This window comes from Amaranthus tricolor, chromosome 12, assembly GCF_026212465.1.
Source record: "Amaranthus tricolor cultivar Red isolate AtriRed21 chromosome 12, ASM2621246v1, whole genome shotgun sequence".
In the NCBI taxonomy this organism is placed as follows: Eukaryota; Viridiplantae; Streptophyta; class Magnoliopsida; order Caryophyllales; family Amaranthaceae; genus Amaranthus; species Amaranthus tricolor.
This window is the reverse complement of record NC_080058.1, coordinates 415,183-433,217: the sequence shown is the minus strand read 5'-3', so window position 1 is coordinate 433,217 and position 18,035 is coordinate 415,183. Positions and strand designations below refer to the sequence as shown.

The following is an 18,035-nucleotide window of genomic DNA, read 5'->3' as shown; positions in this document are numbered from 1 at the left end:
ATTAAATTTCAAAATATATTATAAATTGAATACTTTAAAATGTACAAATATCAAAGACAAAAAGTTAAGAACTATGAAAGCAACTTTGTAACGAATTACCCTAAAAATGGTCGGTGAAAATTATATCTTCCTGAAACACTTTGTAGAAGTTCACGTAAAAACTCAAACGGGGTATCTTAAGAAAACGTTGCGTTCTTCTACCCACAGGACACTTGCCCAATTGCTCATGAATTAAAAAAAATTATTAAAGACAAAAAAAAAAAAACATGTCCAAAAAAACTTGCAACAAAATCCAAATACATTCTGCTTTTATCTTCCAGTTGCTTAATCTGGATTTAGAGTTTGATGGCTGCCCACGTATCAACTTTCCAATCCCTTGCTTTCTCATCTCATCCCTTCAATCTTCAAATGAATTTGCTTCATTTTAATTCTTTCAATGCATCAATCCCATCTTCTTCTTACTCTTCTAGATCATTACATGGTATTTTTCTTTGTTTTTGTGCCTAAAGTTTTAATCTTTTGGGTTGAATGTGGTATTGATTGTCATTTTTGAGTTTTAAAGGATGAATCTTTTGTGGGTTTTTGTTTGTTTGTTGAATTTTTGTAGGTGGGTGTAAATGGAGCTTGATTACTTGTTCTTCTTCAAATGGGTCAAGACCCGACCCAATTGATGATGGAGTGAAGAGCATTGAGGAAATTCTTGCTGAGAAAAGGAGGGCAGAATTAACTGCTAGAATTGCTTCTGGGGAATTCACTGTTAAGCAACCTAGGTAATGCCTAAATAGTTTTTGGCTTATTGCTATCTTTTTGTTTATTTTCTTTATTAGTTCTTGTAATTGGGCTTTTGTTTATGTATTTTGGAAATGTAGGATTACAAGATCGATTCTTTTTGTTGCTTTAAGTTTGCATGATTGAGTCGTACTTGATTGATTATTGTGATTCTTGTATGCTATAGAAGTATGGTAAAAAAAAAATTTAAATTATAAAAAAAAAAAAAAAAAAACCTTGAATTTAGCTATGGATGAAAAAAAGGGCAAGTTTTTACTTATGCCAATGAAGATTGTAGTTAAGAAGGAATTGCTGCAAATAAAAACTGCATTAAAGAGTAGAAAATATGTGAAAATGAGGTGGTGGTGGTATTATGAACAAGTATAGGGTGGGTCGAACACCCATCTCTACATTTGTTACAAAATCAATTCCACCGTCATTTATCCGTGTTATATGTTGCAAATTTCTATGTTAATAGTGTTTTTAATCATACAACTTAGCCCATGGCCTAGGCAGGCGTGAGCCTTGATTCTCCCTTGCATGTACACAGGAAGGATCCTTTCTCTTAATACAATCAATGTTTGTTTTAGAGAAATGTAACCACTTCAAATTGCAAGATTAATTGTGTTAGGAAATAGGAATGCTATTTCTAGTAGAAGATTGTCACATTTTTCTTTACAATTGTGCAGTATTATTAAGTGACTTCCATCTAGACGCGGCTTGGGGGGTCAACCTTACCCTGATTAGTGATAACAAAGGATTTGATTCTGATTCACCCTTGGTAACAAACATCATTTGCAGTTTTACGTTAATAAAAAATGCACATGATTTCACTAGTCATTTTTAATATAGTCTATTATAACCAGAAATCAAAGGACTTGATATCTTTGGTCTATCGAAAGAAGGTACTAGAACAAGAAGAATTACTAAACACTAAAAATTCTTTATGACAAACTTGTTATCCGTTGTAAACAGTTGCGATAATATTTATTATGTAATTTTAGATCATCAAAAAAACAGATTATTGTTTGCTTTGTTGTCAAAGCCAACACCAACTTCCCCATATGCTTCAGTTTTCTGTAAACTTATCGTTTGCAAATGAAATTTTCGAAAGGAATGCAATGTCCCTTAGCATTACTAATCTTCATGTTCATCTTATTTTAACATCTGCATCAAATGGGACTGTGAAAAGAAAAGTTCATCTATCAATTATGATGTATTTTTGGTTTCAACTATGATTGTGTTCTTATATATAAATCGTTTTGGAATATGGGTGACCTCTTAACTTTCTTTGCTTTGTCGGTCTTTCTTATTTCCCTTTTTTTTTTTTTACATTTTACAGCTTACCCATGACATTGAGAAAGAATCTGTCGAAGTTGGCAATTCCTACACCTATTCTGGATTTTATATTCAAACCTTTTGAAGATTATGAAAAGTTTTCTAGAATTCCTGAGGCAAAAGGGGAAATAGCAGCTATTCGTAGTGAGGCCTTCTTCTTGCCTTTGTACGATCTATATCTCACTTATGGGGGCGTATTCAGGCTAAAGTTTGGACCGAAGGTTGGATTCATTCATTTTTCAATTGGATTTCTCATGACGTAACATGGAATGTGATGTATCGGTAAATGTAATATGTCTATTGTATCAATTTTGCTGTCACTGCAGGCTTTTCTAATTGTTTCTGATCCTAAAGTTGTCAAGCATATCCTAAAGGATAATTCTAAAGCTTACTCTAAGGTGTGTTGTTGTTGCATTTCCTGATTTTTGATTTACCACAATCATTGTCGCGTGATTCACTAATTTTTTTCGCGAATAGTAAATAGCAAAATATGGTCAATTTTGGGCGATTTTTGGTTCATTTTGAGTGAATCACAAATTCGAAAAGCGAATTAGTTGGCGAATCAATGTTACACTTACTACGATAAATTGTTGGTTTTATTTAGGAACATATTCTAAATCTACTTCATCTTGTTTTCCTGATCAGGGTATCTTGGCTGAAATTCTAGACTTTGTTATGGGGAAGGGACTCATTCCTGCGGATGGAGAGATTTGGCGTGTGCGAAGACGTGCTATAGTCCCTGCATTACATCAAAAAGTAGTGTAACTGCTTTAAGAACGGTGTTTTTTGTAATCCAACATTTTATTTTTCCACAATTGTTGGCTGAAATTCTGGTATAAATATGATATTTTTCAAGGCTTGACACAATATTCTTTTCAGTTTGTGACGGCCATGATTGGCCTCTTTTGCCAAGCTACGGATAGACTTTGCAAGAAGCTAGATGCTGCTTCTACGGCGGGAGAAGCAGTGGAAATGGAATCACTTTTTTCACATTTAACGCTAGATATTATTGGAAAAGCTGTATTTAATTATGATTTTGATTCATTATCAAACGATACTGGGATTGTTGAGGTACGCCAAGCTCCTTCTCGATCTATGTAGCTTGAAATTTTCATTTCATATTATATAGCCTCATATTGTTCTCTAGACCAGGCTGTTTACACTGTTTTGAGAGAGGCGGAAGCCAGAAGTACTGCTCCAATACCGGTCTGGGAAATACCCATATGGAAGGATGTATCTCCGAGACTAAAAAAGGTGAATGCAGCGCTCAAGTTGGTAAATGATACACTTAATGACCTGATAGCAATCTGCAAGGTGAGTCTAAATGCCTTTCGGTTTTTTCTATGCTCAATGTCGGTCAATAACCGTTGCTAATTGTATCTTCACAAATATAATCGCAGAGGATGGTAGAAGAAGAGGAGCTGCAATTTCACGAAGAGTATATGAACGAACAAGATCCTAGTATTCTTCATTTTCTTTTGGCATCAGGAGATGACGTATGGGAATTTTTAGATAATGGGGTTTTGTTCCTCTTCGGATCAATTGATTTAAGACAGTCTTGTCCTCTATGTAGGTTTCGAGCAAGCAACTTCGTGATGACTTAATGACACTCCTAATTGCTGGTCATGAAACATCTGCAGCAGTACTAACATGGACTTTCTATCTCCTGTCTCAGGTCTACGATTTTGGCTCTCAGTTTTTGTTTTTAACAGTGCCCACATTCTTTGTGTTTTGATCCACGTACTCTATCACAGTAGCCAACATGTTTCTAAATTTTTTTTGATGGGGCCAAGATCTTTATAGTTCTTTGGTTTCGAATTATTGTGAACTATATTAAAATGGTTCCTTTAATTATGTGCACTTCTTATTTATGTGAAAGTTCCAAATGATGTTGCCATCAAGAGTTAATTGGAAATACCCCTATGTTATCACTAACAAGTGACTTGAATAAAGTTGCATACATCTGACCCCCTCAAACACCACCTTGGTGTGAGGTTGTGAGCCAATTACACTATGTTTGGATAACAGTTTTGGAAAGAAATAAATGGATGGGGAGCTTCCAAACTTTTCCAATGTTGGAAGGATTTATTCCGTGAAAAATTTGAAGAGGCTCTTCCTTCAGATTCCCTTTCTCTATTGGTATCCAAATGAGGGAAATGCAATCCCTTTATTTCCCTCCCCTTCATCTCCCTCTATTTCCTCCTATCCAAACCTAGTTAATGGCATTGGGGTAATGGAATGTTGTACATGAGACAAGTTAATTGATATCACTCTATTTCTAGAACTAAAATTAGCTTGTTGCTAAATAACTGTCTAGTGTCTACTCTACTTGGCGCTTGATCTGTGTAATCCTCAAGATTCCCTGAATGCATTTCTTGTTTTCTTTTTTCCATCAGAATCCAGGAGTAGTGGAAAAGCTTCGATACGAGGTAACTGAATTATGGTTTTATGGAATTTTGAGTGATTAACTGATAATGCTTGGCTTTTGAACCTTCTTGGAAGAGTTACGACTAATTTTAGTTATCTGAACTTTCTCCTTGTTTAGGTGGATACGGTTTTGGGCGAAAGGTTTCCGACAATTCAAGACTTGAAGAACCTTAAATATGCAAGTCGAGTGATCAGCGAAGTACAACTACTTTTCATTGTTTAATGTTTTATAATGTGTTGGTGTTTGTTTTCTTGTTCTAATTATTAGTTATAGTAGTCAATCCATCTTTTGGGACTAAAGCTCTGAGATCGTTGTTGTTGTTGTAGTGTTTTATAGTGTTTGTTTTCTTGTTCTAATTATCTTTTGTAAATTGCTTGTACAGTCTTTGAGGCTTTACCCACAACCTCCTGTCTTGATTCGTCGTTCTCTTGAAGAGGACATGCTTGGACCATACCCGATCAAGAAGTAAGTATGTTAATGATAGCTTAACGGCAATCTATCGCCAATGAATTCTATTTTCCTTGAAATTTTATTTATCTTCATCGTAGAAATGGACCCAAAGATTGATAGTTCTTTGCTGTTTGGCTTACTAACCCATTTGTGCTTCTTATATATATTAAAGTTACAAATGACCTTTGCAATCAAAGGTCAATCAGAGACAACATCTTTGTTATTATAAGGGTAAGGTTGCATGTATCCGACTCCCTAAACCTCACCTAGGAGGGAGTCTCTTAGTTGCATTGGAGCAATGTAATATTGTTGAAAGAACTGAATGGGTGCTTAAACATTTAAATTCTTCGAGTTTATTAGCTTCCGTTCGTAGATAATTTTGTGACAAACAAAATCTTTTCGGCAGGGGTGAAGATATTTTCATATCCGTATGGAACCTGCATCGTAGCCCAAGTTTTTGGGATGACGCAGACAAATTCATTCCTGAAAGGTGGCCAGTGGATGGGCCTGCCCCAAACGAGACTAACCAAAATTTCAAGTAAATTTCATCTTCACTAACCTTGTACTAATCTTTCGAAATTGGTTGTTCTTGATGTGAACTAACTTATGTCGTAAAATGGTGTTTAAGATACCTCCCATTTGGTGGAGGCCCGCGGAAGTGTATAGGGGACATGTTTGCTTCTTACGAGGTAAAAACAATTAAACATATGTTAACGAAAACTGCCCTAATAAAATGCTGTTTATTTTTACTAAAAATCCTCTCTTACTCATTGCAGAACGTAGTAGCATTAGCTATGCTCATTCGGCAATTTGACTTTGAGCTGGCACCTGATGCCCCTCCTGTAAGCCATTTCATTCTTCTTTTCTTTTACTTGTTATACACGGGTGATGCAGATCCTGCCATTCCGTGGAGCGATTTTTAAGACTATCAAAGACTCAAGTCGCTGGGTTGTGTAATAGACGAGACATGGGTTCACTTCAACATGCATCGATTATATTGTTGTCACTTGTTATGTTTTCTCATGAAGTCGCAAAATAGAGAATTATCGTTAAATGATTAGGAATTAAGAAGAAAATAGTGAATAATTCTGTAATTTTCCGAGTAATATGTTTGCAGGTAAAGATGACCACAGGTGCAACCATCCACACGACAAATGGGCTTATGATGAGCGTAAGGCGAAGAACCAATTTTCATCCTACTGACCCCAAAATTCCTGTTGTGGATACTGCTTCTCCTGCAAACGTTACTGAGGCTGCTATGCCCAATGGATCAAAAGAGGGAATTTTCTAGAGCGCCTACCTCACAGGACTAAAACGATCATCTATTATAGAGAAAGACCGGCTTTTCTTATTGGAATAACCATATCCATGGTCTACTTTGGTTACAATTTGATCTTCATTGCACTCGGACCAACTGCAGTATTGGATCACGGAATCAAGCACAAAGTTCATAGCCTCCACCTTCCCCCACCCTTGGGCAGGACTAAAAAATATCCTCCCTAATACAATTAGAAAAGACCCAGTGTTGAAACCATTGGGCAATCGTCGTAAATATTCAAATATTCATTTCTGTGATTTGATGAGTAATTTCAAATGAAAACCTCACTTGTATATCTTGCAAATGAGAAAAGACGATGGCCTAGTGTTTAAAGTACTACAACTCCAAACAATGTACACTGATACAAAATGTTTCTATACAGAATTGAATGTTGTTTCATTTAGACCAATTATCACTTTCACCGGATAAAGGTTTTGGTTCAATTCTCAATCAACTCTCCCTTTCATTCAGCCTTTCCTGAATCCAAATATAAATAAAATGAAACGATTACAGGTTAGAACCAAAACTGCTCATCTAATAAGCTCTTGTATTTGTGATCACAGAAGATGTACATTATTTGGTAACTTTTCCAATATATTGATATTACAGGTGGTATAGATACATATGGAAATACAATTTCTTAAAGGCTGCACAAGCAACAGGTCAAACCGCAAGGAGTTAAAAAGGCTGGTTAGTGAAGTCAACACAATTTTATCATACTTGGCTATAAATAGCTCAAAACTATCTGGTAACGGATGATTAGATTAATGGGTACCCAAAAAGCACCCTCTAATCGATAAGTGTGATTTATGTGGCCTTTGATGTTCGGAATTCTCAGACTCGGGTTTCTTCCGGGGAAAATGTTTGTGAAAAGCATTCACCGCACCTGCAACCCCATCTTCATTTTCCATTGCTTTTGCTAATTCCACAGCACGCTGCTTTACCTGCATTTCATAAGAACTCCGGTCAAGAATTAAAAGCTATTAATCTCACATTTGCAAAGGGCAAGTGTATAATCCTTTCAGTGGTGTGCGTTGCAGCAGAAAATTTGCAAAGGGCTATTAATATCAGATTACCTTGGGATCCTGCATGTAGCGTATAGCAGAGATCAGTTTCTCAAGTACAAAATCTTCAATTGGGATTGGTGTGGGCCCTACTCCCTTCGCATGCACTTGCTCTCCCCAAAATGGTTGGTCACCGAAAAATGGCACAATTGTTGTTGGGCACTGGAAGCAGAGACAAGCTTAATAGTATTCCACAGGCAGCAAAAACCAGAAACGATGCAGATACAAAAAAAAATAGAAGCAGATGAAATAAGAGCAGTTGAATAACATGAAAACAGTTACCGCAGCTTTAAGTCCAGCAGCAGTTGTGCCAGCGCCGCCATGATGCACCTGCAATGACGAAAAAAAAAACTTTTTTAAGTTGGGTTACTAACAACCTAAAATTCTGCAAAATAGAAAGAAAAGAGGGTGTGTTGTACTCAAGAGAAATGCTCAACTCCTTTAAACCGTTTTCTTAAAATTTAGTCCTGGTGATTAGGCTTAAAATCTAATACTACTATATGATATAACTAATCTTAACAATATTTTAGCCTGATGACATAAAACTACCATTTAAGTTTTAACAAACAAAATCCTATAATAACATCACAACCACTTTCAAAAATTCTACTCCAATGGCACAGGAAATCTTACCACAGCAGAGCACTGTAAGAATAGCCAATCATGAGGCACGTTGTCCAACAAGTACACAAAATCCTTCGGTTCTGCCACTGGAAACAAGAAATAGAAAGATTAAAACGAAAATGCTTAACTTCTTAGATTTGTCCTTCCTCTCCCTCTTCCATTTTCAATAAGTCGGCACACAGAACAATAAGCACCCCCAATACACAAATAAAAGAAACATAAGCATCAGTCGATTTACATAAACAAAGGAGATAGCCGTTTTCCTGATTAATCATCATATGTGAAAATTGTAAACCTGAATCTTGAGCGGTTGAGCCATAAAATAAACATGTGTATATATTAAAAAACTGAACCTTATAATCTGAGTATAAAATCTAATCATCCTCAGAAAGTTCTGCGTTTTCTATTGCCACAAATAGTTCTATTCCAGCTTTAAATTTAAGTTTGAATAAGAAGAAACATACGTCAAAAGTAAACCAAGATTGAAACATCATGAACATCTTACAATTTCCAAGACCACCCCAGCCTTTATTGATGATTCCTCTTTGGTCAGTGAGTTCCAGGGCCCGCACAATGATCTTTGTCATTTTCTCAGGTTCTCGTACAGGCTATCGTGAATAAAAAAGGTACAAATTAGTCAACCAGTACAGAATTCAGAAAAGTCAAAAGCACATTAAGAGTTCATTCACACTTTCGAAGGCACAGAATGCTAACTGCATCATCTAGTACAAACTTCACTTTCCACTAACCATATCATATCATTATCCCAATGCTTCAAGGTAAGCTTACTTCTACAATTACAAAGAGATTTTAGTGCTTACCCACATTTGCAAAAAAAACAAAAAAACAAAAAAAAAACAAAAAAAAAAAAAAAAAAAAAAAAAAAAAACTGATTTTTAAATGGATACACTTTTTGAAACACACATACAGTGCAAATTGTTTAAACTCTATATTGAGACGAATCTAATAAGATCCTACACAACTATATTTTTTATTAAAGATAATTCACTAACAAAGGTCAAATTAAAACTTGTGAATAGTATAATAGTCAAACTTTAGTCATTAAAAAACTGAGGACGTATTTCCATATGTATTTACAATCATATTCCTCACTTCATATATTGCCATTACTCATTACTAGCGTCTTAAGAAAGGCTATCGTGTTTAGTTTAAGGAATTCAAAGCTCGCCAAAATTATGTAAGTTTGTTTTAAAAATTATCGAGCACATGCCGTAATGCATGTTTATGTCTATCATCATAACTTCAAAAGTTGCCTCTCACAGTATGTCCTATCACTTCTACATCAATTGTCTTCTCCCAAAATAAATTGAAACATCCAGGACATTTATTTTTAAAAAAATTGAAGGAAACTTACCAGACTTCCAAAGCCAATATAAATTGGCTTTTTACCCTTTTCAAGCCATTCAACAAGCTCTTCTGGAGGTTTATAATGTGAAGCAAGATCAAGAAAACAGAATCCAACTACATCAATTTTAGGTCCCCAATCTGCAAGACAATTAAGCATAAATATGCCCAGATGTTTAGCAAAATGCACAAAAATTTTCTACTTACAACAGTACATAAAATTAGGGACATGAAAAATGAGGCCATCACAATAATTTGCATTTTCCTATTACCTCTAAAAACGGTTCCAAATAGGACAGAAATTCCAAGAGAAAGGGTGTTCAGTGAAAAGTTTTCCTTTAGGAAGGTACACCATTGATAGGCCGTTGCATCATAAACACAATAAACACTTCAAGCAAAATCCAAAAGAACACATAACGCCGAGTGTGGGCTCCAGGTTTTCGTCACATATTTCTAAGGTAACAGTAAAAGCAATTTTCTATTCATGGAACCAAACTATCCATGAAATTGCTTTCAACTCAATTAAAATCTTGGAAAAATCAGCGAGATTGAATCCTTCAGACAAGGCAAATAGCTTATTTTGAGGAAAGTTAATTTACTAATCTGGGTCTCACTGCTAAAAAACAGTAGAAGCGTCATACTTACTTTTTTGTTGCAACCTTTCTCCTAAAAGAGTGAAAGCTTAATTGAAAATGTTGCAATTAAAAAAGATGTAGGAAGTATGATAATGGGAAATGCATGTTAGTAATGTATGAGATAAAATGTTAAGTAGGAGACAAAGAAATTAAATAACTAATATGACAACACAGAAAAAAAGTCAGTTTCGAAGTGTTTAACCGATCACTAGTAACACAGATTACTGACCTTTAGGTTTGGGGACAAGGTGAGGGCTCCAAATATATCCATAAGGGATATCAGGTGCTGAACTGTAAGAAGGTTTTAAGTAGGTGACAGGTCTCAACTTCAGCTTTTTCTTCCTAAATTCATTTATCATGTCCCGTATTCCAAGCCAAATCATAGCATCAACAACTTGGTAAGAAAGCTGCAAGCATATAGTGTCATTAAAGAGAAACTATAAAACATAATGCCAAGATATGCTGCCGTTACAGAATGATGATAAAGCAGCACTTACTCTATAAGCAACTGGTTGCTTAACCCGGGACAGAGGATGTGGAAATTCGCTAGTGGGCCTGCAATGAATGAGAATTATCAAGATTCATGCACCATTTATTTTGCATTCAAGTTATTTGTTTTCACTTAGTGGTACTCAACAAGTCAACAAGTCTGTATGATACTCAATCTGTCAAAAATGTGCAAGGCAGAAAACACAACCAAAGGTTGTTTAAGCACACAGTGGGCACTTTAAAATTCAAACATATTCACTTTAAAGCCAATTGAAAATTATTGAGAATTTAGGTGGATTAGATAAGGATACTTACGTCCAAGGCATTGTGAAGAATATATGAATTGGTACTTGGAGTGCCTCGGCAACATGTACATGTCCTGAAACATACCTTAGTATGAGCTGACAACAGACAACAAAAAATTGAAACTGAAATGTGTGAACCATGAATCATCGAGACTAGGCCTGTGCAATGGGGCGGATAAGGGCCGGGCCGGATTCCAATGAAAACGGACCGCACGGGGCCGGGGTTCTGAAAATTTGAAGGTGTGCTTGAGCGGACCGGGCTTAATAGGCCCAATCCAATCCAGCACTTTATGATTTTTTTTATTATTTAGAGTTTTTTATGTAAATTTCAAAATTTTTCTCCAATTTTGAATTAATTTTCAATTTATGTTTTTGGTGAATTAGCTACTATAGCAGGTCATCGGGTTACCTAAGTTTACTCTAAGCAAATACCCCTTCAAGTTGGGATTATTCATGGTTAATCAATAGGTGGGATTATTGTAGGAAAATCACAAATAAGTTGGATTATTCTAGGTAAATAATCCAATAAAAAATTAGTCGTATAAAACATTATAACAAAATAAGATGAACATTAATCAAAAAATATTCCCTCCGTTCTTTAAAGTTGTTCCTATTTGTTATTTTTATTGTTTTATTTGTTGTTCCTACAAAAAATCTTTCAATTTATATCATAAATTTTAGTCAAAATTAACCTTGTCTAACTCTATCATCATTTTAATGGAGTATGTTAATAATGCTTATCGTCCCTATATATCTTCCATTAATTTTATTTTAACATTTTTATATTGTTTATGGGTCTCGCATGTTTTTCAATAACTTTATAAAAAATATTTTTTTAATAGTTGTGGTCACCATTTTTTTCCACTAACTTTCTTTTAATAATTTTTTAATGTGTTTGGCCCCCACTTTTCCTCCATCAAATTTATCATACATTAAAATAATATTTTTCACTATCTAAAAGATTTTATTTTTCATAATTTTCGTAAATATTTCTTATGGGAACTTCATTAACGAACAGAGAAAGTATATCTTGAAATAAAAATAAAATATCATTTATTAACTGCAAGAAAAATTCATAAAAACAAAAAAATGACCACAACATCAACATATAGCAAGAGTCACAAACAAAAATTAGAAATTTAATCGAAGATAGATTTAATAAATTAACTTACAAAGGAAGTGATTATTAAAAAGAACAATATCTAATTATAGGAGTATAAAGCTTACCAGACACTATTTCAAAGAAAAAAAACCTACCAAACATGATTTGCTATTTATCATTTGGTACTGTTTAGTGTTTACGATAACATCACAGCTCATTGCACCGCTCTAAACCCTTATCCAGCCCGCCCCTTGTATATTAAATAAGGCCCGTTTGTAACCCGCCCCATATTCAGCCCACCCCACTTTAAACCCTTAAAATTACAGGTTGGATCCGGGGCTCCAGCCCATTGCACAGCTCTAATCAAGACAAAGCAACTACACTGATCTGTAAATGGCAAACAACAACAATAACAAACCATGTTCGCTGCTTTCCATTTCTCCACTCCTAACCCTATTTAAATGTAATAAATAAAATCTGCAGCTATAAATTTAAGAATCATTGACTAATTCTATATATAAACCCATTATGGCTGTTCAGTTCAAAGCATGATAGCAAAAAAAATGTAACTCGCTAGTTGCTACCAAAACCAAAATGTAACTACGAGTATAAATTGAGCTTTTAAGTCCTTAGTTGACTAAAACAATAGTAAGAATCATGCAGTCAATATTGGAGGTGCCTAGACACCTATCACTAATCCTAACGCAACAACTGTAACACTGAAATTCTAATGTCAAATTCAACAACAACAATGTCAGAGTCTTAATCCCCAAAGATTGGAGTCAAAGTCGAAACCGTAGGATCCAACACTCAAATATACAGCCAAATATTATGCTTCTCAAGCTATTTTTGAGTGTTCTAGTATTATGTTGGGTTAGAGGATCCCACATAAGCAATAGTTATTTGTTGTTCTAGTTCTTTAAAATAGTAGAAAAAGGAAAACTTAAGATATTTTCAAAACATTGCAAAACTCAAATCGAAATGAAAGTCATGAGTGTCTAAACTGTAAGCTACTGTTTGTGGATCCATAATGAAATAAAAATATGAGCATGACAGCATCAATGAAGAGAAAAACTCAATTTCAAAAGAATCAATTCTAACCGTAGGCTGGTGGATTTGCAATTATTGCATCAGCAGTGAATGGAACATGACTATCAGGATCAGGATCCTCGCAAGCAGGTAGCAGAGAGAATATAATATCCCTCATCTGGTTCCTCTGAATAGGTATCTCTGAAGGTTCTGAAGGCAAGAAGCCCTTGTTTTTCACCATGTCTGCATGAGTGCTACAAAATTATTGTTAACAGCATGAAACAAGGCAACCAGGTAAGGAAGAAAAAGATAACTAGTAGGCGTTCCAACAGGTATTCCACTATTGTGATGAAAAGAATGTTACTCACACTACAAACAATCAAAATCGATTTCAAGATAGAAATCCCTAAGCAGAAGTTCTTGATTAAACAAACTTAGACCTTGTTCTCTTCAACTTAAAATAAGAGTATTCAGTAAAAGTAAGTTCAGTTCAATTTAGAAAATGCTATTCACTTTAAAAATTCATGACTGCTCGTGTATCTCTAACAAACTAACGTTCACTGAAAACTTCTAAGTATATAAATACTGAATACATGTAGAAATTAAAATTATCAGTATGAAGGAAAAAAAAATTCAAAAATGATTCGGACGTAAAGGACCCAAAATAAAAAGAATAAAATGAAAATAAGAAGCTAAACTCCGCTAAAAGCTACCAGTAGAAACAAGTGTGCTTTTAAGATAAACAGATTAGTAAACAGGTTTTTTCTGTACTTCTGCTGAACTGCAGGCAATAAGGCACCTCAATACAGCAGTCTGAGAACAGCCTTATAGAAAACTTACATCCAGCAAGAACTTTTGGATCTCCTCCCAGAGGAAAGAACTCCAAGCCAGAAGCCAATACAAACTCTTTGAAATTTGCGTGAGTTGCTAATCTGACCCTATGGCCATACTCCTGATGAAAAACATAGCATTAGCTGGCATTCTAAAAGAAGAACTATAACTACATTAATAATTACAGAGAAACAAATACATGCAAGGAAAAGCAGAACTAAAGGCAAAAGGTCAGGCACTTCCACAAGCAGGAGTACATCAGTGGACTTTAAAAAAGAGAGGACTAATAGGGAGGGAGAAGGCTAAACAAGCAACAAATGAATCGTCAATGGGTCAGTAGCTACAGTATAGGAGTACATCAGTGGACTTCAGGAAAAGAGAGGACTAGAGGGAGAAGGCTAAACAAGCAACAAATGAATCATCAATGGTTCAGTAGCTACAGTATAGAAGCTGATAAACCAACTAATAAATGATGACATACATTGATGATAATAAGGAAGGATAACAGCAATCCCTCCTGAGCTTTCCAGTGGCACAGCAAACTCTCACAATAGAATTTATGATCAAACAAAATACAATACCTTAACACACTCTCTCTCTCTCTCTCTAAAAACTTGGACCCTCATGCTTCAAATGATGAGAGGAGTTGTAGAAGGATGAAGAATAACAGAGTTTGAACACACAAGCAAAAAGATCAACGCTTTGATGAACAAAGCACACACAACAAAATAAATGGTGTATTGGACAACTACTACTCAAAGTAGATTATATTGTATTAACTATTCAACAATACATAAATGAAATACCACTCATAAACTATGCACTCACTAAACTAAAACTCACTCTTTAACTAGAGATTTCATACTACTACAAAGGAGACACTCTAGAGCCTCTAACCCTATTTCACTCTATGTATTATCCATTACATATATATTCTAATACTAATCTAGGCCCTTTACATAACCCACAATATAAGTACTGGAACCCTAGCAAAAGATATGAAGTGTCTCAAGTCTCGCAGCCAAAACAAAATAAACGCATCAGAGCCTGTGACTACATGTGCTCATTTAAGCAACCCATGTGCTTGTTAGAAATACATTAGATTTCCTTGTTCAAGGGGGCCATGTAGCAACCCTCTTTTTGCTTCCTTGAAGCATCAACTTCATGCAACTCCTTCCCTCTTGCATTGCCATCCTCTTCATCAATGGTGTATGCCATGGAATAAGCATCAACATTGGGTGACTTGACACTTGCACTAACAATATTTACTTACATAATCTCTGCTAATCTCCCTTCCTCAAGAAACACACCTAACTAATGCCAAGTAAATTTCCCTCCAAAAGAGATTACATTGCAATATTGCCTGGTAACCCATTTAAAAAACTCCTAAAGCGATACTAAGACCAAGATTTAACTTCAACTATATAATATAATATGCTTGGTAACTCAAATATGCTAAATTGCAGCAACATACTACATATTTCTATTACAAAGGTCTTGACAACAATTTTAATAGTGAAATGTGAATATATGTACACATACAAACTCTTCCCAATGACAAAAATAATATGGAAATGATGGCAGAAGAGATACCTGCAAACGCTTCCCGATGGCAACAAAGGGTTGCACATCCCCTCTGGTTCCAACAATTAGCATAACAATTTGCATTGGGGGAAGATCATAAACGTCAACCGAATCAAGTTGTTCCTCTTCTACATTTTCTCCAGAAGCCATTCCATTTCCCAAATCAAGGCTTGGGGCTTTAATGTCTCCAGGAACTTCAAATTGTACAGTTCCATCTTTTTTAACAGTTGCCATTCGCTTCAGCCATTTGAGCTGGAAAGACAACAGACAAACACATCAATTGAAAGTGACAATGACAGATCAAACTCCAACAGGTTGTAAAATATGAAGTCTACCCTTTTCTTCACAGGCACTTTTTCATCAAAAAGTTTTGCTATTAATACACTGAGAGGATTGAAACGTTTAGATTCTCCGGTTCTCGCAAGGTGATTAGAAGTTGAGGATTCCTGAAACTTGTGATGGTTATCTTGACTCTCATCAGTAGATCCTACAAAATAAACATACTGAGAAATATATTCTAAGCGAACTTGGTAAAATTAAATAATAAGTAACCCAATGACTTCAAAAACAAAATCATCTAATCTAAATCCATGAAAAGCTTATACTATACAACTATAATAAAAGGCAGGTCTTCACGCCACTCTGGCATTTTAAAGCAACTCAAGAACATGCCTAAGTCCACAATGATCATGCTAAATCATCAATCAACATTAACATCGATATGTATGCAGTGATACTCCAAGCTAGTCTATACTCAGTGTAAAGGCCTGCAACACAAGATGGACGCCGCACATACAACTTCATAAAACCACTAAACTCCCCTCATTTATATCCATTTCCTAAATTACTGAGAGAAAAGGTTTTTATGATTAAAAAAATATGATGTTTCATACGTTCAATCTTACATTTTACACTTTCAATTCATCTTGTTGAAATAAAAAATATTACTCTGTATTCAGTGATGTTGAAAGAAAGCATTATTAAGTTAATCTTGCTATATATATATATATATATATATATATATATTGATGTGCAGACGTGCAGTCTTAAATATTCAACTTTTCACAATTTTGCCAGCCCCTGAGCTAAAGATACGAACGATCAAATGCGTACATCCGAAACCGCACAAAACACAGGATTACAAACTTACAGGAATATACAACAACTTAATATTTGCTAATTGCTAACAATCAAGTTCGGAACACGAACTAAGTCTTTCAGAATTTGATATACACCTAAATAAATTTAGCGTAACCATCAACAAATTGCTTTACAAAAAACAATACTTTTGAAACTGTAAGTCTGTAACTCAAAAAAATCTTCATATTCTTGCATAACTACCAATATACTCTATCTTCATACAACAAAAACAAACACTAATTAATTGCAAAAAAAAATATTAAATTTACACAATTCAGTAAATCATTATTCCAAACATCCATTAAAAAAAGGAGTAAAGTAACGTAAACAAACCAGAAGAAAAAGCTCTACAAGAATTCTGAGAATCACAAACAGAATCCTCATAATCACTATCACCATGATCATGATCCTCATAATCATCAGCCCCACGATTTTCATCGATCAAAACATCAACAGAACTTTTATCAGAGTGAACATCATTGCTGTCGAATTCAACAGGAATATCGCCAGAACTAATGGAGATGCATCTGCTAGAAGTTTCTGCATTGTTCGCCATTGCGATTATAAAAAGTGTAGAAGAATAAAGCGAAGAAGAAAGGAAACCCTAATATTGAGAGAGTGCGAAATTGGATGAGAAGAGGTGAGATGGTTTAAATTTGGTTGACAGAAAGTAGAAAGAATTCGTGTTTGTTCGTTCAACAAGAAAAAAGACAGAGAGGAAAGAGAAAAAAGTTTTATAGCGCTTGGCTGTTGGGTGTCTCAAACAAGACACGTTCATTGACGTAGAAATAGAATACAGTACATTTTTATTTCGGCTTCTTTTACAACTTCCGCGCCCTTTGGTATACAAAAATAATTAAAAGTATAATATACTATTATTATAAGTTGCACCTATTTTATAATATTAGGGTATATTGATTGTACTTCTTAAGTAAAAATATCTATTAGAAGTATTTAATTCTTTTTGAAATTGGTGCACACTATAATAGTATGAACCAAATTCATACGAGACTTTTTCATATATGAAACTAAATCAGATGAACTAAAAGGGTAGATGGAACAAAATCAGAAAACAGAAGAAATAGACCGCAACTTTGGATTTGCAAATGGATCGATTACAATTTGGATACGTATGTGCCAAGAACCCGATTCCACCTCAATATGTCCCAACGTTATGTCATTAATGATAATCAACTCAGATCTTTAAGTTAAACACTTTCATAATCCTCTCAGGAGACAAGGACTACTATTTCCTCTCCTACACCGCCAAGGACCTATTATACTCACCCTTTAGGTCCTAGCCTATTGGGAAGGATATTAGTAGAGGTCAAGTCACCCTTACTTTGAGATCTCAAGACAGTCGGAACTCTAAGAGAGGATTATCCAAAATAATGTTGGAATACGGTGATAACAGGGATCCATCATGGGCATACATCCTAAGGTCATTAATGACCAATAGTGACAAGTCAGAAGGAAAGCAACTTTAATCACTAAAAAACTATTATGCACGTTGAAGGTGAAGCAAACCAAAAAGGAGAATATTTTACCTCATACCGTGCTTAACA

The 18,035-nt window shown here is 34.9% G+C and overlaps 2 protein-coding genes across 2 annotated transcripts; one reads left to right on the top strand and one right to left on the bottom strand.

Annotated features, from left to right (window-relative positions):
- The first annotated feature begins 210 nt into the window (after positions 1-210).
- On the top strand, positions 211-7,048 carry LOC130796959 (protein LUTEIN DEFICIENT 5, chloroplastic). The gene is made up of 17 exons (XM_057659419.1): positions 211-481; positions 608-770; positions 2,111-2,327; positions 2,433-2,504; positions 2,752-2,862; positions 2,986-3,177; positions 3,259-3,420; positions 3,507-3,602; positions 3,680-3,781; positions 4,503-4,535; positions 4,652-4,732; positions 4,917-4,999; positions 5,391-5,522; positions 5,613-5,673; positions 5,761-5,826; positions 6,102-6,815; positions 6,912-7,048. Exons 1-16 carry the CDS (start codon positions 346-348, stop codon positions 6,273-6,275), a joined length of 1,881 nt encoding a protein of 626 aa, XP_057515402.1. The 5' UTR covers positions 211-345; the 3' UTR covers positions 6,276-6,815; positions 6,912-7,048.
- On the bottom strand, positions 6,817-17,250 carry LOC130796958 (sterol 3-beta-glucosyltransferase UGT80A2-like). The gene is made up of 14 exons (XM_057659418.1): positions 16,804-17,250; positions 15,666-15,817; positions 15,340-15,582; positions 13,756-13,867; positions 12,988-13,158; positions 10,795-10,858; positions 10,488-10,545; positions 10,220-10,397; positions 9,366-9,496; positions 8,496-8,598; positions 8,000-8,076; positions 7,649-7,696; positions 7,379-7,528; positions 6,817-7,246 (listed from the first exon to the last, which is right to left on the bottom strand). The coding sequence occupies exons 1-14, from the start codon at positions 17,024-17,026 to the stop codon at positions 7,067-7,069; spliced, it is 1,890 nt and encodes a 629-aa protein (XP_057515401.1). The 5' UTR covers positions 17,027-17,250; the 3' UTR covers positions 6,817-7,066.
- Between the last annotated feature and the right edge of the window lie 785 nt (positions 17,251-18,035).

Bases quoted from the DNA above. Each gene is read 5' to 3' on its own strand.
- LOC130796958 (XM_057659418.1), bottom strand. From the start codon at position 17,026: ATGGCGAACAATGCAGAAACTTCTAGCAGATGCATCTCCATTAGTTCT. The intron at 15,818-16,803 runs GTTTGTTTACGT...TTTATTTTGTAG, and splicing joins TTGTAGAGCTTTTTCTTCTG to GATCTACTGATGAGAGTCAA. The intron at 7,697-7,999 runs GTAAGATTTCCT...TCGTCATTGCAG, and splicing joins TCTTACAGTGCTCTGCTGTG to GTGCATCATGGCGGCGCTGG.
- LOC130796959 (XM_057659419.1), top strand. From the start codon at position 346: ATGGCTGCCCACGTATCAACTTTCCAATCCCTTGCTTTCTCATCTCAT. The intron at 3,421-3,506 runs GTGAGTCTAAAT...ATATAATCGCAG, and splicing joins ACCTGATAGCAATCTGCAAG to AGGATGGTAGAAGAAGAGGA. The intron at 5,674-5,760 runs GTAAAAACAATT...TACTCATTGCAG, and splicing joins ACATGTTTGCTTCTTACGAG to AACGTAGTAGCATTAGCTAT.